We start from the raw sequence: 21091 nt of genomic DNA on the forward strand, positions 1-21091 counted from the left end.
GTCTCCCAAATTACTGTGAGAAACACTGTGTGTGTGCATGGTTATTAAGAGTCATTAGACCAGGGGTTGTGTTCAAGTACGCGTAATGATTTGGTTATTCATCAATAGAAACATTGTGTTGTTATCTGGCTCAGAGAGGGACCAGTCACTCATACGTTTTGGACTATAGACAAACATAGCTTTTACATGTTTGTATTGTAAGACCGCCTCTCAGAGGGCCCATCAGGACTTCCAGAATTTGGTGCAACGCCCCTGCCTCCGCATATCGTATAAAAAATCATGGTGGGCTGCCATGGCCAAAAATGCCAGGGCCGATTTTTTGTCCCAGTCCAGCCCTGGTCATGGTTGCCAGTCACACAGCCTAAGCCATGCGGGTCTGAGAACCGTTAACGAACTGAGCTGGCATCAACTCATTTCCTGCACAAGTCAAAAACCCCAGTTGCCTTGAAGGGTCCCACCAAGTTCTTTTCAAAATGGGAAGTTGATATACAGTGGGCTACATAGAACACGTTTTCAAACACATGAACAGAAAAAAATATATAAATTAAAATCTGCCTACAGGTAAAAAGGTCAGAACCTCCTGACAGGGCACTCAGCAGTTCAAAAGACTGTAAAGTATTCACTCTGCCGGGCAGCAGTGCAGGCAAACACACTGACTGTACACAGTGTGTGTACACAAGGAGGGAATGATGACGTACACGTGTATGTAAGAGAGAGGGATGTTTGTGTGTCTGAAGGGAAAGAGAGGAGGATGTGTTTGAGTAGGCTAACTATCACAAATCTTCAAGGACCATTGATATTCTTGAAAAATCTTTATTGAAACTTCAGATAAAAGCGACAAATAACAGAGGACTGGGGAAAGGAAAAGAAAGGAAAAGAAGAGAAAGAAAGAAACAAAGAAGAGAAAGAAAAGTGATGACAGAAAGAAAAACCATGCCAATACAATATAACCATTAGGTTTTGAATCCATCCGAGCCTTTCTCAGGTTCTCCTCTGCACAGGAGGAAGTACATCAAAGTAAAAGTCTTCTCTCTATACCTTTTCAGTAGAGATATACAATTTCAAAGTCAAAGTCTTGCATGGCTTCTCTCCTTGACTGATGCTGCGTGTGCGAGCACCAGGACACTTTATATAGATCCCCGAAATATATCAACCGCAGTCGTCCTGTTGCCTTGAACAGTCCTGTCCGGATGAGCTATAGGTCTCCTTGAGCGAGTGTGAGTGTGTGACCACAGCAGTGGAACATCAGTCTCCGAGGTCTCTCCATATGTGAAATATCTCATCGTTTTGTGATTGTCAGACCAGTCTTTCAAAGGGATCCCCCATTTTGTGCTGATGAAATCCACTGTGCAACTCACACACCAAACATACACACCTTTAATATAATTTACCCCCCCTATCCCGAGCCACACAGTGGCACAGCAATACAAACCGTCAAAATACATCAAAAAAATCTGAGCCGTTATTTCTATAATGGCTTGCTGTTAGTTATTATTATAATAATATAGTTTGATACACAGTCAGGCACATTTACAATAGTTATAAAGCAGAAGGGGAAACTCACTGTCCTTAAGGCTTTACAGCATCGACTAGCTCTTTTTCTCCCTTTAAATAGCAATCAGTAAACACACTGATTGCTATGTGTTTACTGTGTGTGTGTGTGTGTGTGTGTGTGTGTGTGTGTGTGTGTGTGTGTGTGTGTGCGTGTGTGCGTGTACAGTAAGTGCCAAAAAAAGGAGGTATGTACCGGTGAATTTGAAGCCATCTAGGACAAGAGCTGTCCTATTCCCTATAACTATTAAAGAGTTATACAAGCGCGCGCACACACACACACACACACACACTTACCACGGGAAAACACATCCCCATGGCAACTACTACGACATATAAACAGCTTGAAACTGAGAGCTACACATCACACGCTCCTAAAAACACACCTGTCTATCAGTGATTTAAAAGCAAACACACACTCCTAGCCATTACAGTAAGGGCAGTGTGTGCACATGCAGCTGTTCCTGTGAGTGTAGCACAGTAGATGACGGAATCAAAGGGTCAGTTCACCCCAAAAAATAAAAAATCTCAAAACGCGGATCTTTGCAAAACAATGAAAAAAAATTCCGATGTGTGATTTTTTTTGCCTCCGTTTCAGTACAATAAAGAGTTTACAAAAAAGTATTACAAAAAAACCAAAACCATCTACAGTTAAGTGTCTAGATACCACTTGAGGTTTAAGAATGGAGGTGAACTGAACCTTTGAAGAGACATCCTTAGTGGTGTGAGAATGGGTATGAGAAAGTTTCATAAACAAATTGTATATGTGATGAATGAATATTTTTGGCATAAATGACAAAAACAGATAATCAGCAAGGATAACACACATAATTGAATGATACCTTAAAAAGGTGTGAATGTGTGGGCAACTCTGCCAGAGAGTTTGATATGTTTCTCAACATGCATCATAATTTTTTAGGTGCTTAAGGTCACTGTGACATGATTGATGAGAATGAACGCAATGAACTGAACTCCCTCTTGGAAGGTTTCTGGCCAGCCACCACGCCCGTGTGCATGACAGAGATGGCATGCAGTAGCAAACACTGGCCACAGAAAGGTGCTGTTACAATCACCGCCTCCTACATATTTTTTTCAAGGAACAGAGTGACGGGCTGCATAGATAGGCAGCATGTTTCAGATGGCAGTGTCTGTCTGTATGTATCATAATAGTGTAGCTGACTGTTTGGTGACTGTCACAGTACCTATCACTCACTATAATTGTCTGTTTCCGTCTCCCTGTTTAGGGAGTTCTAGGAGTCTATTAGTGTCACTCAAGTCTCCCTGGCTGTCTACCCTTTAGCGCATTGAGATTTGAAAATTGGGGTGATTGTCGTCTGGCAGGATTGTCAGTAGAGAATACACAATTAAAAATGACATATCTTACAGTTAAGTTTTTTTTGTTTGTTATTCCTTTTAGAGCTTATTGTTCACTTTTTTCCCCCTTTCCCCATACGTTGGTTTTGCTGCCTCGCATAGAGTGAAGAGCTGTAGGGCAGTGAGTGACACTGTTTTTTTTCTGTACGAATACAGATGCGTTATTGCACCAGAACGGTAACTGGTTTAAGGTCACACACACATACACACACACATAAAAACTGAAGAGTACGTTCTGGGGAGGCTTCTCCAAAGTCTTCAGAAGAAAAAAAACAGATACCAAAATCGTTTTTTTTTTTCTCCATTTTACATCCATGTATTTGTTGATGCATCTATCCACAGGGACCTTCTGTCACTTTGTTCCTGTTTATTTTTTCCAGGGATGAAAAAAACAAAACAGGAATTCCAGGTAAAGGAGTGTTTATGCCGTCAGGTCTGATATGACCAGTTTATCCATTTTACTCCCAATCTCCCCAGGGACTTGAAGCTCCTCGGATTCATAGTCATCGTCAAATGACCTGGGGAGCACAACACACATAGTAAACTGATTAGCATCTTCTGCAAACACCTATTACTTTATTATATTGACCATTAAGCTGATGTTCGATTAGAATACATATAAAGCTATACAGAGAAGTCAGCCTATTAAAAAGATTGCATTTGGACATTTGGAAAAAGAAGGAAAGACATGACGGGTAAGTTTGAGTGTGATGTGTGACGTACCCCTCGTGCAGTTGTTCATTTGCAGTCTCCTCCGCGACCAGTATCTCATACTCCTCTGAGGCATATTTATCCCAATCAGATGGTTCTGGACCTTCACTATCAATGTCCTGATACACAACACAAGCACGTCAAATATCAGTATTTTACAATAAGTTCATTTTAATACATTTTTAAAAGTATATGCCTAAATAACCACAACAAGGGAAGTTGCCTTAAACTATACCAAAGGATGTCTCAAAAAAATCAGTAGCCCGTTTGTTTCGAGTGATAAAGGAGGAATGTGTGGAGACTTGAGTAAATTGTTCTTATTTTCCATGTTATTTTTTAAAATGTGATACATTGCTGCAGAGTGCTGTGAACGCTCAGGTTTTAATATCAACCTATTCAGGCAAATGTTAATATATCTCCATCATCTTCCCCAGCATCTCAAGGGTAAACAAGGACATTTTGTTTAAAAAATTGAGATAATATTTCAATCCTGTTTCTGGGTGTGTTTCTAACTGTTTGCGGCGTCACACTTATTACAGTATGGTTGAATTTCGATAGGTCCTTTTTTTCTCGTATTCTCTATTGCAAAAGTAAATCAATGCCACTCATTCGCATTCAAACTGACAGCTCCTGCGATAGGGATTGCACATTAAATGCATACAGTATAATGCATTATTCACACCTTTTGCACAGCAAACGGGTCTCTCTGTTCGTGGTCCAGGTATTTCTCCAGGTTGAAGAAGGTGTCAAAGAATATGTGGGCCATCCGGCAGCGCTTCAAGTCACCGAGGGTTATCTTACCTGGAGACAAAAAAAACATTTAGTCAAACAGGAATACATGTAAAGTTCAGACTGCAATGTAAAATGGGACAATGGCAGAGAAAAAAAAAAAAAAAAAATACCATGATCATAACGATTGTAAGGGAGAAAAAAAGGGGGTTACACTTTGATGAAATTCGGTTTTCTTGATCTTCCTCCCATGCCAAGTTTAAAAAGATTTGGGGCCCTTTCATATAACACCACCACAAACTGGGTCCTGAGGTTTTGTATTCAAATGTTGTATTCCTTAAGTGTAATTGTAATGCATTGTACTGCTATGTGTTGTATCCACATCCTTTGACTTTGCTATCCTAATTGCTGTAGGCCTGCCTTGAACCCCTTTTGAATTCCAGTCTGCTGGACTTTATTTCTGACTTCTTTCTATGAGTGGACATTCTGAAACATCTCGTCTTACTAACTTGACATGTGCATTTTTTATATATTTTCTTTTATTGCACTTAGTGAGAGCTGGCTGTCTGTTTTAATGTTTTTTTGGTGTTGTTGTTTTTGTCTTATTCCGTCGTTTGTATGTGCTTGTGTTTTATTATTTCATTGAAAGATGTGTATAAATAAAGTTAACAAAAAAAAAGAGCCAGTATAGGCACTGACCTTGGCTCTCTGGTTTGACCAGGTCCAGCATCTGACAGAGCAGATCCTGGAAGGGCAGAGGTTCGATGCCCATCCGTTCCATCCTCTCACACTGTTCCTCATAGAAATACTCCAACTCAAACATGGACAAGACGCCATCGCCATCAGTGTCCATGCAGCGGAACCAATACTCTATACTGGAGAGAGGAATTGACAGACGCACACAGAGTTACACACCGTACACAGACGCACACACACACAAACAAAAACTGCTCAAATAACCGTCAATCACACACACACAACTGTGTTCTTCTACCTGGTGTGATTTTTCTTGTCTTCTTCAGATATGAGGAACCAGACAAACTCGGCGTAGCTCATCCTGCCTTCTCTCTGCACGGCGTTACCCCTGGAAACAAGCGAGAGACGGAGACCTTCACAATCACATTCAACACTGCCATTACGGTGAAGAAAATCAGCCATTCTGTGTGTCTGTTTACATGTGTGTGTGTGTGTGTGGTTCCACTTACCGAGTGACGGCCCCCGAAAACAATCTCTCAATGATTCTGTTTGAGGACGCTGTCAGGAGGAGAGAATGAGAACAAATAAGCAAATGTAATGTTAATCAAGACACAGAAACAAATGGACACTATTGTATACTATATACACCATTGAGCACATACAGAACAGTCTCTTGTCTAAGTACCCAGTGCGGTCGTATAATGCAGTTAACAATGTTATACATTCCACATAAGACTGCATTAGAAGTGTTGGTGCCTACGACGAACAGCTGTTGTTTTTTTGCATAAGCTAGCGCCGGTCCAACAAATGGAAAATAAGCAAACTAAATGTGCCAAATCCAAACAGTCTGCTTCTGATTCTTTGCTGGCATAAAACTCCATATTAAACCAAACCTTCAACTCTTATTTATATTGTCCAATATCACAAATTTTGCCTCAGGGGCCTTCTGTGCAGCATATGGCACAAGACTATCTCAGGAAAGAGACTGCTGCATTTATATCATGGATTTCACCATTAGAATTAATGTTTATTTTGCTTTGTTATACTTTTTTTGTTGTCAAATAAACCCGCCATATGTCTGGTATGGATAGTAAATGTTAAATGGACTCCACTTATATAGCGCATTGTTTTTCACAGACCCAAAGCGCTTTACATTGTTTTGTACACATTCACCCAATCACACACACATTCATACACCCCGATAGCAACAGCTACCACGCAGGGTGCAAGCTTACTATCGGGATACAGTGTCTTGCCAGATGGGACACTTTGAAATCTGGCGGGGAGACGGGGGAATCGAACCACCGACCCTGCAACCCAGTGGACGACCGCCCTACCCACTTCGCCACAGCCAGGTGGGGAAAAAACAAATTCCCTGTGCTCCTATGAGTTGTGACTTACTGTGGTCGTTGTATCTGGCCAGGTCTTTGGGGTCAATGTAGAGGTCATGGTCGGTGTCCAGCTCCCAGAACTTGCAGTAGATGACGTAGAAGTGTTCGTAGGAGAAGTAGTCAGTGATCTGGTTGATGTCGTCCTCCTCTTCCAGCAGGGCCAGTGTCTGGAGGAAGTTGCTCCTGCGCAGCTCCATGGTGGTCATGCGGCCGGTCCACGAACGGTTCACTATGTAGAATATCCTCTGGATCACCTGTGACCGACGGGGAGAGAATCCACATGATATTGGTTAGCATGACTGAGTTCAATTGTGGTAAACGGACTCCACTAATATAGCGCATTGTTTTTCACAGACCCAAAGCGCTTTACATTGTTTTGTACACATTCATCCATTCACACACACACACATTCATACACCCCGATAGCAGCAGCTACCACCCAGGGCGCAAGCTAAATATCGGGAGCAATTAAGGGTTCAGTGTCTTGCCCAGGGACACTTCGACAGGTGGCGGGGAGACGGGGAATTGAACCACCGCCCCTGCAACCCAGTGGACGCATAACATTGAGAGCTAAATAATTAGCATAGATACTTTAGACGATGAAGTATGTAGTTTTATTTCAGAATGAATAATGTGATAGCTCTGCTACATTATATACCATACAGAGCTCTCAGGCCATCAGGGACAGGCCTACTATCAGTACCCAGAGTCCAGACTAAACATGGAGAAGCAGCTTTCAGTTGTTATGCCACCACATATCTGGAACAAGCTCCCAAATTATGATTTCCCCTGAAACACCCTCTTTTAAAACAAAGCTGAAAACTTTTCTGTTTACCCTTTAACCTGGAATTTATTTTATATTTATATTTCATGTTTTTAGTGTCTTTTAAATGCAATTTCTTTTAAATTTTTAACAATTTTCACTATTCGTTTTTATTAGCCCTTTCATCCGGACTTATTAAACATATTCCTCATCTTGCCACAAGGCAAACCAACCAACAATGCATCACCAGCTGATTTTTCCGACCTCATTCATAATTTGCACAAGGCAGAGACCTTTAGTGTTACAATGGAAACAAGAGGGTCCGGTCTCGCCTGTCCCTGAAACAAAACACTCTAGGCTTAGCAAAGAGCGGATTAGCACCAATTTCCCGGTACACAGACCTCCCTGGGCTACTAATGTCTGATACAGTAGCTGGGTCAGCTGGCCTCTCCACTGAAGGAAGTGTCTTAATATGGGCATGTGGTGGAGGCTCTGTGCTGCTGTGGCGGGCTGCAGGGGGCATCAGTGCTTCCATGATGTCATAGCACACGCTGACGCACCAGAGCACAGAGTTCACTGCATTTCTGCACTGCCACACAGAGCAAAGCCTCCACTTTTGAAACCACGTGTTGCAGCTGTCCCGTTCCGCACACACACCCCCAGACACAGTCCCACACACAGTCTGCTGCTTAAGTTATTAGATGTGCACAATTCTGAGGTCACTGATATTTAATACTAATCTTACTTAATGGTGTGCACAGTGAAGTGGTGAAAGAAATATTCTGAGCTTTTACTCAAATAAAAGCAACAAAATCACAATTACACCATTACAAGTAAAACCCTATTATCAGCTACATGTACTGTGGTAGATGAAGTATCAAAAGTAAAAAGAAAATGATTACTACTGCATTAACATTTACTTATATAACTCAGGAAATGTTTTGGATAAAACATATGTTGGCAGACAGAAGCAGAAAGTATACATGAGTAGGCTAATGAAATGGAATAAATTAAGTATAGTCAAAGTGTATCAAAACTGCACTTATACTTGAGGGAATGTATTAAGGTAGTTTCTACCACTGGCACACTTTGACATTTTTAGAATATTCTTACATTCGTTGTTGATGTAATCCTAACTCTAATTGTGTGCATTTTTTCAATTAAATATTAATTGTGTGCAACATTGGGCTGATGTTTACACTACTCAACATGCTAGTGAAAGCTTGAGACTGTAAATGGTAGCGACCTTTTTACACAAAAAGTTGCTATTATGATAAACCAGAAAAAAAACAGCTGTTTTATTGTTTTGCAGCATTTACCGTTGTTATATAGCGGGAATGGAATTCAGGTGCATCCTTCAAAAACGTGAGCCCAGGATGTGTATCCACTATGTCCTAATCAGACAAACACAGAAGAAAGAGAAAGAAGTGTTGTGGTAAATGCAGAGAGGACAGCAGATTGAGTCAGACATTTTGTATCATGTTGGATCAGGTTGGATTAGACATTTACCTGCAGTAGAGGTATTAAGTCTTCCTGCTCCAGATAGTTACAGTTGGGTTTGGCTAGCATGTAAATAAACCTTGATGAATCATCGTGGTAACAGTGCAACAATCTGCAGGAGAGGAAAAGGGAGAGGAAGAGGAAGAGGAGAGGTTTGGGCATTCAATATCATAACTTGATTAGGTTACTACTGATTGTATCTTATTTCTAAGACTTAGCTGAACATAAGGTCTGTCTTACTTCCTCCAGGTTGCGATGAAGGAGTGCACAGAGACAAAGCCCGTCCTCTCACCACCTGCCGAGTAGAACATGGGGCCTTTCCAGTACAGAGGACACCCGCATGCCTGAAGGTAAACACAACACTGCTATTAGCTAACCCTGAATACTGTATACTGTACTTTACCACAGTGATCTATAATCAAACTGCTTAATAAAAGGAGTGACAGATGGAGTCAGCGATTCTAGAGAATTGCTTGCTGTCAAAATCACTTATTTTTTTTCGAAATCAGTGAATACCTCCTGACTGTCCGCTACCTGTACGTACTGTGTGTGTGCTGAATAATACAGAATGATACACAGCCTAGGCTCTGTAAACTGAAATGTTGCTAGCTATGGTGGAACCCCTTTGTTTACATACACCATGTTGACATGCGAGCTTACAGAGCCTAGACAGTGTAAGAACACCAAAAAAACAGGTAGAGGGTCGTAAGGATATATTCACTGATTTTGACAGAAAGTGGTTTTTGACAAAAAGCATTCTCCAGAATCGCTGACTGCACCTTTAGTCAATATTATCAAAATAAAAAATAAATAAAAAAGTGAAAGATGCTTATACAATTCTGAATGATCTGTATTGTAGTGTAGAGTGTCGTCAAACAAACTGCTGACCTTTGCGATCTTGCCCATCTCGTATATGTCCGCCTTCTCCTCCTCAAACTCAGTGAAGGCCGCCTCGATGGTAGCGATGGTCGCGTCGTGGTTGGAGACGGGGCCCATGGCGGGCAGCCCACGCGGGTAGTAGAACCTGGGAATGTTGATGGCAGGAGGGGGTGGAGGTGGAGGGGGGGTGACTATGACCGGAGCCTGGGGGGGGCTAGGTGGGCGCGGTGTGGGGGCAGGGGTGGGTGTGGCCAGGGCGGGGGCCGGTGGAGGGGTTCCCGGTTTCTTCTCTGGTTTGGACTGGAGCTGAAAAAAGGGAGGAAAGGGAGATTTACCCTGCATTCTTTTTTTTTGGATAATTTCTTTTTATTTGGAAATGTTGACCAACACAAAATACACTGAGTATACACTTTAACTAACATATCCATATTTTTTTTTGTTTACATATACATACAAACTACCCTGCATTCTTATACCCATACTTTCATACTATTCAGTATGCCAGAAAAAAGATTTGGAATGTCCCAATACATGCATGTCAAATGCAGTATGCCAAAAATAACCGGATGCCCCAATACATTGTATTGGCATTGTGTAGTATGCTAACCATCATGATTTAGTATGTACCGTAGTGTAAAATACATCATATAAAAGTATGTGATTTGGAACGCAGGGCATGTGTGGGGATGGACAAGCAGGGTTTCCAGCTCATCAAAGCAATATTCTTTTAATCTGATAATTTTAAAATAAGAAAAAGGATTTGATATTTTACCATTTGGTTTGTGAACGTAATCTTACAAGAAAGGTAGAGAGAAAAAAAATACCCACCACAGGTAGGCTAGGTCTGTTGTTCCTAATCAGACTATAATCTTCAATGCTTTTTTTTAAATATCAACCGGCAGCACAATTTCAGCCATATTGCAGAATGATTTTGACAAGATCCAAATGCATGAATGACTTTCTTTCCAACTTCATATTCATTTTGATGGAATGAAACTAAGAAAAAGGAATTAGGTACTCCCCCTAGAAAGCGTAAGCCCTAACCACTTACCCTGACCTATCAGAGCAGCCTAATCCTTTATGATAAAGATGTGATTTCTTGTGGTTGTGACTGTCATGGCTTTTTATGTTAATTTAAACTTTGGAGCCTAAGGCTTTAACAAGGTTATTGAGTTGTACATGATTCCAAAAAAAACAAAACATCCTAAAACATGTGTGATGTATTCTGAAAGTGCAGAAAGTTTTGAAAAATGTAAAAATGATATTCCATTAAATCTGTGTCACCGGGAACCTGAATGGTATCTTTCCTTAACAAAAATGAACAGATTTCCACGGTAAATTGATGGATAAAAGGCACAAATTGGTGCATAACAATGTACCAACATGCAGGAAAATAAGTATTTGACTCTCAAAATGTACAATGTTGTAAGGAAACCTCGCCCATGCCCAGAAGTCAAGAAAAGACACAACTTCATTTTATGAGGATAGCCATCTCATGTATGGGGTGTGGTGTAAACTTCCAATGAGTCATAATCATATGAACAAACAATGTGCGACTAAACACAGTTTTTCTCAACGCACTACAGTGAGACTGATTTTAAAAAAAGTTCCAGTTGGCACAAGAAGGTTTAATGGATTGATCAAGCCCTTGAGCAAAGCTACTGAAATAACCAAATTGGGAACCAACACTAGGAATTTCAAAAAGTGCATGAAGTAATGCATAAATGATATAAATTATATTACAGAATTTGTCTTTTTTTGTCATCAAATGGTGAACAGGAAAGAGGAAGAGGAAGAGGAAGAGGAAAAAGGCTTCAGTGAGTTTCAGCCAGCAATCTCTACTCGAGACTCAATAAAAGATTCGCTTCATAAGACCCGGACAGTCTGAACCGTCCTCAGGAAGAGCTCTGAACAGAATCAGGTTATCATCGACACACACCATTGTCTCATTCGCGAGACAACAATTTAGACTTCCAGAAGGACAAGATGATATGTGATTTTTGTGACATGTCAAAAATGATAGAATCAGAGCCCATTTGCTGTAATTCAAGGGCCACGACGTGACATTTCACACAGCGAAATGAAAAGACCCTGAAACAAGAATTCCCTGCCTAAAAAACAAAACTACTCATTGTGGTTTTGGAGCACAACTCCCTGGTGCCTGGTGTGTTTGGTGGGGCCTCCATACTGTGTGTACTGGCAGGACAGCTGTAACAGTCTCCCCCCCCCCCCCCCCACCACCCCACTCTCCTTCAGAGAGTTCATTCTATCACTCTATTCCTGAAACTCCTGCTCTATTAATAACCTGCTGGTATCTCCATCGGAACAGTTTGCTCGTCCATGTCATGTCACTCTGTGTGTGTGAGGAGAACAAGTTGAGTTTCATTTATTTGTGTATGTGTGTGTATCAAATATGAGCATGTGGATATGCTCATGCTCGTAGAATGTGTAAAAGCAAAGATATTTAAGTATTTCAATAGATTTTTCTTGGGTCTGAGTTCCCTCATGAGTTTGCATTTTGCGTGCACGTCCAAACTTGCACCCTAATAGTCCATCCTGCTTGTTTTGAACCGACTGACCTGTTGCTGCTGGAAGATCTTGATTCTCTTCTTGAAGCGCGAGGGCAGCACAAAGTCACACCCCCTGGCCAGAAAGGCCAGCTCCCCCCTCAGGTCAGGGTCCAGGCGTAACGACGTCTCCTTGATCATCATGGTGGGGGCCGACAGACACAACCCCCCACCAGACACGGCCACCGGTGCGGCTACTGACACGGCGACTACAGACGGATCGGCTTGACCCCCCCAAGGCAACCAAACAAGCACTGAACGAAAGAATCGAGTTGACTGAAGTAAAGAAGTCCACCTAACGGCTCAGGTATCCAGTAACCACAAGAAAAAAATCTATAAATAAATAATGGCCAAACACCTTTAGGAAAGCATGTGTGTGATTTCAGGCAAAAAATGCCTTTTTGGCTAATCACTCACACTCAAAAGTTTCTCTCCTCCACGATTGGTTGGTATGTGCAGGCTCCCAAAGCAGTAATCCAGCAGAGTATCTGTGCAAAGAAGAGTCGTTCCTTAGGACTCCTGTGTTACTGTGCAGGCAGGGAGCGAGGACCATGATACTGGACTGTTCTATGGCCAATCGCAGCCCCAAACAGCAGCTTCTCTCCCGGGTAGAAAAAACTCTGTCGTCCCCCTGTCAGCTCTGGATGTATGCATTTGGTGCAGCCTCGCTGGTGCCTGCCACTCCAAGCTGGTCTCTGACAAACTGCACTGAGAAACATGAGCCATGCCGGGGTCTGGCAACAAATACACACACAGCAAAGCGGCTGTCCTGAGCACTAGGGTGAGGTGTGGGCGGCAGAGGAGGGGGGTTCAGCCATGTTGCATATCTGTGTGTAGTGCTTTGCATGATTCTGAGCCCCCCCTCCTGGGTCACATTTGACTAAAGTTAGCCATTGGGATGACAACCCAAAGTGGGTCTGACAAAAGAATAATTTTACCGCGGACAGGCAGCTTAGGTCGGTTCCTTTAGCGTAAGTGGAAATGACAAGCAGGCCCAAATACTTTCGGAGAGGTAATTTGGGTTGGAGTGATGAGTCAGCGGGCAATGCACCTGTTCTTATATCTGTTGACATACAAACTTGAAGCATAATTCCCCTTTTGCTAGAACGTTCAAATCTGACTTGAGGATAAATCAACATCCAAGATAGTTTCTGTCATTTCAATAATTAATTACCAACAAATTTAGATTTACTGGATTGTCACCTTCCAAAAAACGTCACAAGTAGAATACAGTATATGTTCATTTCCATGTTCTATTGATATGTAGGTGCTAGTAGCAAAATAAAAATGTAGTAGTTCCTATACTTAATGCAAGCTTGGGAGTAACAATGTATTAAAGTAGCGCATAAATGGTTGCGGCTAATTGATAGTGAGCTATAGTGTCTAAACATCTTGCTCCATCTGCTAGGAGGCTTAGAGTCTGCCCTTTGTCCAAGCTATGCCACATCTAGCCAGTGACCTCTCCTCTTCAGTGCCAAACAACAGCAATCTGGAGCCAGACAGTGCAGCAGGGGATCCCACAGGCGTGACCTATTTTAAAACTTGTCCAGCTAAAAATCCCTTCCAAGAACTAAGACCCTACAGCAAATGTTTGCCAATGCTGTTTATCCGTTTCTGTTTATGTACCACGATTGCACACTGCTGACTGTCAAAGCAAAGATAACAGTCAATTTCTTAGAATCCATTGGCACAGTTTAGCCAGATTGTACTGAGGTTTGTGTTTCAGGAGCATCTCAGATGGAGAGTGTAGTGCCCTCTAGTGTTATACTGCGCATCCAAGAGTATAGTAACTCATGGTAATATTAAGGAATACATCACTGCTGTTGGATGAAAACTTAGGGTTCAGGGTCTAACTAAAATGGGGCGTTAAATGACATTCAGGAAAAATATAATCTAATTTAGGATTTCTTCTCACAAAGCAACAGATGTCCTTTCATGTTAGTCCAGTCAGTGTTTATTTGACATTTTCTTGTTATTTTCTGTCCAGCTGTAACCTCGCCTTTCGGTTTTTGATGTCCACGTGTGCATTTCAACACTACGCTGTTAATATATCTGTCGACATGGGCAACATGGTCACTGAATAACAGATGCGCAACAAAGATATCTCACTCGCACTTGACCTTTAGAACCCCATTAAATGTGTCAATGTGCGGGGGAATGAATCCCAGAAAAATAAGTCTGAATTCTTAGGAAAAACTGGACTCTGTACTATACTAAAGCCAAGGTCATGTACCAATCCCAACCACCCATACACAGACAAACACTCACACAAAAAAAATACAATCACTATGTTGTCTCTATCAGCAAATGAGCACGTTTTAAGTGATGCCATCTCGAAAGCCTCTTGTATCATGTCACCCTTCTGTTTCTCTCTCTCTCTCTCTCTCTGTCTCTCTCTCTCCCTGCTTGAACTGGTCCCACCACTTCCCCTGCAACGCCTCATCAACTTGAGCAATGCACTTTTGAAATCATAAATCTCAGTATAAAGAGATGTGTGTGTGTGTGTGTGTGTGTGTGTGTGTGTGTGTGTGTGTGTGTGTGTGTGTGTGTGTGTGTGTATGTGTGTGTGTGTGTGTGTGTGTGTGTGCCTGCCTGCGTATAAAGGGAGCCAAAACAGATGCCACTGGGCAGCTGTGTGCTCTTTTCCTGCCTGACTGACAAGTCGCTGTAACCCACCCCTTCTTAAGAAAGTCTCCGCATGGTCCTAAAATCTGCCTGCTCTTCAAATCTTGTTAAACTTCAGCATTAAAAATATCAGTCAACACAGTTAAAATGAATAAATCAGCTAATTTACCGAGAAGATTCAGACATGTTCTACTACACTATATGGGGAAGCAGCAGTTTGCTCCACTAAAATGTAAGCAAGGTGTGGGACAAACTGTTCCCAATGGGAGGGATATATAAGGACAACAGTTATTTGTGGGTAAGTTAGGGGGCCACCCCAGTGTATCATGTCTTCATTTATGATTTATTTACTTGTATATTATTTAACTTGTTTATTATTTATCTAAAATGCTGTAACAATAAGAAATGCATTGCAATGACCTGGAATTTAGTTATGCAACTTAAATTGCATGAGAGAAAATGTCAGTTGAATTGCAAGGTGCCACAATTATATTATATAATATATATGCTGCAGTAATTCATATTTTACATTATACCTAGGGGGCAAAACCCCTTTTTTTGGAAAAACAGACATGGAGCGTTGTAAAAGGTTGTTCACCAGAAATGATATCCAGGACCTGGTCAACTAGCTGCTGGAAAGCTACAGGGGGCCGACATAGAGCAAATCAGAACCAATGTTTAAGTGAATGGGGATGGGCTAATAGGGAATGTTTTAAACTTATAGATATCATTATGAAACTTTGCAAGTTGATTACTGACATTAAAACAACAACTTTCTGTATTACAGTATTTTCCAAAAAGTTTGAATAAATATGAAAAATCATTAATATCTTACTAATGATGCGTACATTTGCATATCTGCAAAGCCCCAAAATCTAGATGTTGGACAAAGGCAGAGTCAATTTGTTTTTAAATTTTTAAAACAAAACAAGTGTCCAACTGCCTGAAGCTTTTCCTAATCACAGTTCAAATTTGATCAATAACCCATAGAAAATGAATTTTTTACACTGTTTTTTCCAAGGGAATGTCTAGCCGTTTCCTAAAATACCAGCTGGAGACTCCAAAAGGACACTTTTGGTCCATAGCACATGAAATGTAACTGTGTAAAAAATTTATTTTCTATGGGTTATTGATCAAATTTGAACTGTGATTAGGAAAGGCTTTAGGCAGTTGGACACTTGTTTTGTTTTAAAAACAAATTGACTTTGTTTTCTTCCAACATTTAGATTTTGGGGCTTTGCAGATATATGTAAATTTACGCATCATTAGTAAGATATTGATGATTTTTCATATTTATTTAAACATTTTCGAAAATACTGTAATACAAAAAGTTTTTGTTTTAATGTCAGTAATCAACTGGCAAAGTTTCATAATGATATCTATAAGTTAACAAAATTCCCCCATTAGCCCATCCCCATTCACTTAAACAGTGGTTCTGATTTGCTATGTCGGCCCGCTGTAGCTTTCCAGCAGCTTGTTGACAAGGTTGTCCACCCAGGTTGTGATCGTGGAAGGTCCTAGATGTCATTTTTGGTGAACAACCTTTTACAACGCTCCATGTCCATAAAATCACTTTGCCCCCTGGGTATTAAGAACAATTTACAGTTAAATGAGCTCTACAGACGTTTTAAAGCTTTCATTTCATTATTGGGGGGTAGGGAGGGGTTGGGCGTAGAGGTTGAGGTGTGTGTGCAAGTGTGTGTTGTTGAGTGTTATGTCTGCAAGTGCTTTCCTCCACCCACCTCGCAGACCTAATCCAACCCCACTGCTATAGGAACAGCTTGATTCAGCACGGCACTGATCAAATACATGCATGATGGGACAGAGCTGAGGGGCCGAAGCAGAGGATCAGCTGTTGTCCAACTGTCACACACACGCACTTGACGTGCACAAATGTCCCCCTAAAGGGTTTAATTAGCTCTGCAAGCATTGACACGTGTGTCTAATGTCAGGCATATTATCTGTCTGTGTGTGTGTGTGTGTGTGTGTGTGTGTGTGTGTGTGTGTGTGTGTGCGCGCTCGCGCCCTGGATGGATTCAGCTAACAGGAACTGTTCTTCCCATCTTTCAGAGAGTTGAATAGTGTGAACATAACAACTTCCTAAACACATACACACACCTGCTCCGTGAAAGTGTGTTATAATTATCTGTATAAATATAGCCACCACTTTCATGTGTATTTCTGCGCCAGGCACTGGGCAGACTTCACGCATGAATATGTATATGTTAAAAGCTGCATTTTGATTAGATTTTTGCTCAGAAAAATAAATAGAGTTATGATCAGGCATTTAACTGGACTACTCAATGACATGAGAGGTATAATTTGGTGTTTTATTTTTCTACTTTACTTTCTAGGAAACCAAGTCATTAATTATAAAAATTAACATTTAATATAATAATTTGTCTTTTGATATCACATGAAATACAATCCCCCTTCCTCATCTCTGTCATAACACACACACACACACACACACACACACACACACACACACACACACACACACTCAGTCACTTTACACCAGCCCGCCAAATGCCATCTCCATGGCGATAACCCTTTCCCTGGATTAAGTGGCGGGTGGAATGCTCCCAGGGTTACCGTGCCAACAGCAGGAAACGCAGTTCACATCGCTGCTCTATTCTCTATTCCCAGTGTCACTTCCTCTCAAGGACACACACACACACACACACACACACACACACACACACAAACACACACACACACACACACACACACACACACACACAAAGTTGCCTTGGGAACCCCCTCCCTAAACTGCGTAGAATGAGCCAAGTTCAAGTGCTGCTTGTGTGATAGATGAAGTGAATCAGTGCTAGCTCACATCTGAATCTGAGGAGGACGAGATGGGAACAGAGACACAGCTGCTGTAGCACCACACGCCCGAGTACCACAGTGTCCAATAGTTCAGTACTGAACAAAAAATAATACATACAAAAAATATATCTTGGTGATACTTTTTTTGTATTGTATTGTATTTTAGAAACGTTTTGTCAGCCATACCTTCTACCACCACAAGTTGGTCTGAGTCCCACGAGTAGGCTACATGCCAAAAGTCAGCAGCATTTGTTGTTTACATCCAACAGATATGTGAGTAAATACTGTCAGAGATCTACTTCATGCATTTTAATAAATGAATTACTATGTTGTTTTTCCTGAAGACTTAAAGGAATAGTTTGACATTTTGAGAATATGCGTATTCAATTCATGGTATCTCCATTAGAAAGAAAAAAAGAAAAGAAAAACACCCAGTGAATCACCTCCCCTCAGCGCAAACAGCAGCCTGTCAACAAGTTATCTTTAATGACAACAAATCCAGGACTCCATTGGCCAGGCTTGTCTTTTTATTTTTTATATGCATGGCTATAAAGGGGAAGTTTTGCATTACCTTTCCATGGCTATCTTAAGATTTAGAGTAAGTGAGCTATAAGCAGTAGTGGTGTTGGGCCTCTTCAGCATGGCGCTGTGTGAGAAAGCTGTCACTAGAGTGCAGCAAGGAGACTTCACACAGCCAATGGCAGAGCGGGTCAGCTCCTGTTTCCTCTCTTATTTAACAGAGAAGAATAAAGATAGACAGGAATGTCAGGAGGGGGAAATGTGTTCGCGTTAACAAGTAGCCATTGCACACAGGCCACCACAGCCCATTTTGCTACAGCCCAGTCAAATTAAAGACAAATCTAACAAGCTGCTAAATGGTCAGATAGCACTTAGAATGGACACAAGTGAAGAATGCCAAAAAGTGCCTACAGACTATTTCGAAGACATCAAAAAAAAACACCCTAACTTCCCTCTGCCATACACCTTGAGCAATTGGTTCTCAGTAAACTCTATCTATCTTGCACCATGCTTTCTTCCTAACAGTTATTTCGTCACAATGGCCCTATTTTGTAGGAAATGTCATTGTTTCAAGTCAACACAGGACAGTTTTTATTATCCTATTTATTGGGGCGGGGGGGGGGGGGTATTGAAAGCCTTGGAAGCAGCTTGAGAAATGGAGGAATGTGTCAAAACCTAGTTCGAATTTTCTCCAAAACACTAGTGTAAGTTCACAGATCATGCAGTAGATGGAGCAATATGAAAAAGGCAGACACAGTAACTTCTGGTACAGTAAGGGCTGAGAGTCGCTAGAGGGTAGCAGCTCTCCACTTGTTACCATGTCTACGCTGTCAAACACTCTCTCAAAGCCCCACAGGTGAGCCCCGGATCTGACTGAAGATGCTTTCTCCTCCTGCTGCCTTTGATCCTTCTCAGCTTCAGCTCCCTCATCTCCTCTGGTTCAAGGCCAGAGACAGAGGCTTGTAAGACGAAAATAACAGCCGTATGCTTATTTATCAACAATGGAGGACTCAAAGCTCCAAAATATAATTCTATACAAACTAATTTAAGACAAGTTATACTTGCACATTACAAGCATATACAGCGTTTAATTCATTCACTCTTCTTTATTCATACTTGTTGTGCGTTGAAATAAGGACACAAGCATGGGAGTATTTTCAGAAAATAAATCCCTGACATTCACTTGTCATCGTTGTCTTGGTTTAAAGTGGGAGCATCTTAGCACTGAGGCAGTATCTTTCAAGAAAAGCCCCACCTAAAACTGTGCCGCCTCACCCCCCCCCCCCCAGTTCAGTTTGGGTGGAGCTGGGTGATGGGTGAAATCAAAGGGAGAGGGAGGGTGAGATTAAACAGGGTGACTGTAGGCTGGGGGAGGTGGGTGACACCCCTGCCTCTATACCGAGTCATGATGTTCTGGAACATTTGCAACACTTGGACACAAACACACAAACACACACACCCACACACACAGTAGTCCGTGCATGCACAAACACACAGACAGGCCACACCCACATCAAGACAGCCAGAGTTCTGAAATAAACCCTATAAACACATCTCCAGTCTGCATTCGATCTCCCCTGGTGCCATGGTTCTGTGAGGGAGCCCCCCCCCCCCCCCAATTAGATTGCGCAACTGATATGCTGGGGAAGGGGAGTCCCACACACCAGCTATCCACTGCTTGTACACATGTTGTGGTGGTTTCTATGGCGACACAGAGGGAGGCACAAAGAGTTACGCAGCAATGCCTCCCACTGAGCTGAAAACTTTTCTCAGATGAAAAAGTGTCTTTCATGTCAAAAAAAAGTCAGGCTTTATATGTGTGTGAGTGTGCATACCAGCATCTGTGCAAGTGTACACACTCCATCAGAACAGCAGTTCTGCACTGAGAACAGCAGTTGGTCGCCATCCCAGCCTACCCTGGGAGTGGTGAATGATGATGTCACTCGCTTAAAACTGAACTGCTGTGTGTGTGTGTGTGTGTGTGTGTGTGTGTGTGTGTGTGTGTGTGTGTGTGTGTGTGTGTGCGTGTGTGTGCGTGTGTGCGTGTGTGTGTGTCAAAGGGCTAGGTGGTGAAGAATATTCCATTGTCCAGGATGGAATGGGGCTGTATTGGAAAAATCCTCTCACACATAGCAACACAGGCCCCTGTCTGGGATTGCATTGTGTGAGAGTGTGTCTGTGTGTGTGTGTGTGTGTGTGTGTGTGTGTGTGTGTGTGTGTGTGTGTGTGTGTGTGCACGACACGTATGTATAAATGAACACATTCATCTCATCTGTGTGCACCTTGGTTGAGACAGCCGTCTTTCCCTGCTTGGCCGAGGTTCCCGCTGTGACCTTATTTCCTGTGGAAGCAGCCGAGGAATGATGTCATCCTCGCCGGCCCAAAGTCAACAACAGTATAGCTACATCCCCCCCACCCTACCCCACTACCCCTCACTCACTCCATCCAGCACCATGACTCTCTTTCTCATCTCTGTTTTCATTTTCTAAGGCCTGCTATCTTCTTCTCCAACTTCCTTTGAATTCCTCTTTTCTTCTTAAGTCAACTTCTCAGATAACAAAAAATAAATAAACTCTGACCCTCCTGCTGTCTCACGCAAGACATTCATTCATTCATTTGGCTTCCCTGTCTTCCTGTTTCTTCCCCTCTCTCTTTGTGCTTTTCTTTATCACTCCTTTCATCCTTCTCTCAAGGCTCTCTTTGTGCCAAAATGTAGCAGCTTTCCGTCTAAAAGGTCAACAGTTATTTTCCTTAAGCTGAAAACAAAGAGCAGAGAAGGAGGAATGCTGAAGTACAGAAGAGGACTGTTGAGAATGTGCCAACTGACTATGAAACACAGGTATATCCACAAACTCACTTGTATTAAGTCAGTTGTAAAGCATCTATGACTTTTTAAAAGAAGATTACACAGCTACAGGTAAAGACTTATTACGAGTGGATTCGCACATGCAAGT

General features: G+C 41.9%; 1 protein-coding gene across 1 annotated transcript in view; it reads right to left on the minus strand.

The window, feature by feature from the left end:
• Positions 1-799: 799 nt before the first annotated feature.
• Positions 800-21091, minus strand: part of ppp2r3a (protein phosphatase 2, regulatory subunit B'', alpha) — a 59109-nt gene continuing 38817 nt past the window's right edge. The window contains exons 3-13 of the mRNA XM_080042522.1: positions 9604-9900; positions 8956-9059; positions 8725-8827; positions 8535-8609; positions 6463-6706; positions 5571-5619; positions 5360-5449; positions 5065-5240; positions 4319-4437; positions 3649-3755; positions 800-3443 (exon numbers count right to left, since the gene is read on the minus strand). Coding sequence (XP_079898648.1) covers positions 3347-3443; positions 3649-3755; positions 4319-4437; positions 5065-5240; positions 5360-5449; positions 5571-5619; positions 6463-6706; positions 8535-8609; positions 8725-8827; positions 8956-9059; positions 9604-9900 — 1461 coding nt within the window. The 3' untranslated portion in view covers positions 800-3346. The remainder of the gene's footprint in view (positions 3444-3648; positions 3756-4318; positions 4438-5064; positions 5241-5359; positions 5450-5570; positions 5620-6462; positions 6707-8534; positions 8610-8724; positions 8828-8955; positions 9060-9603; positions 9901-21091) is intronic.

The sequence above is a fragment of the Ammodytes marinus genome (assembly GCF_949987685.1).
Source record: "Ammodytes marinus genome assembly, chromosome: 15".
NCBI lineage: Eukaryota > Metazoa > Chordata > Actinopteri > Uranoscopiformes > Ammodytidae > Ammodytes > Ammodytes marinus.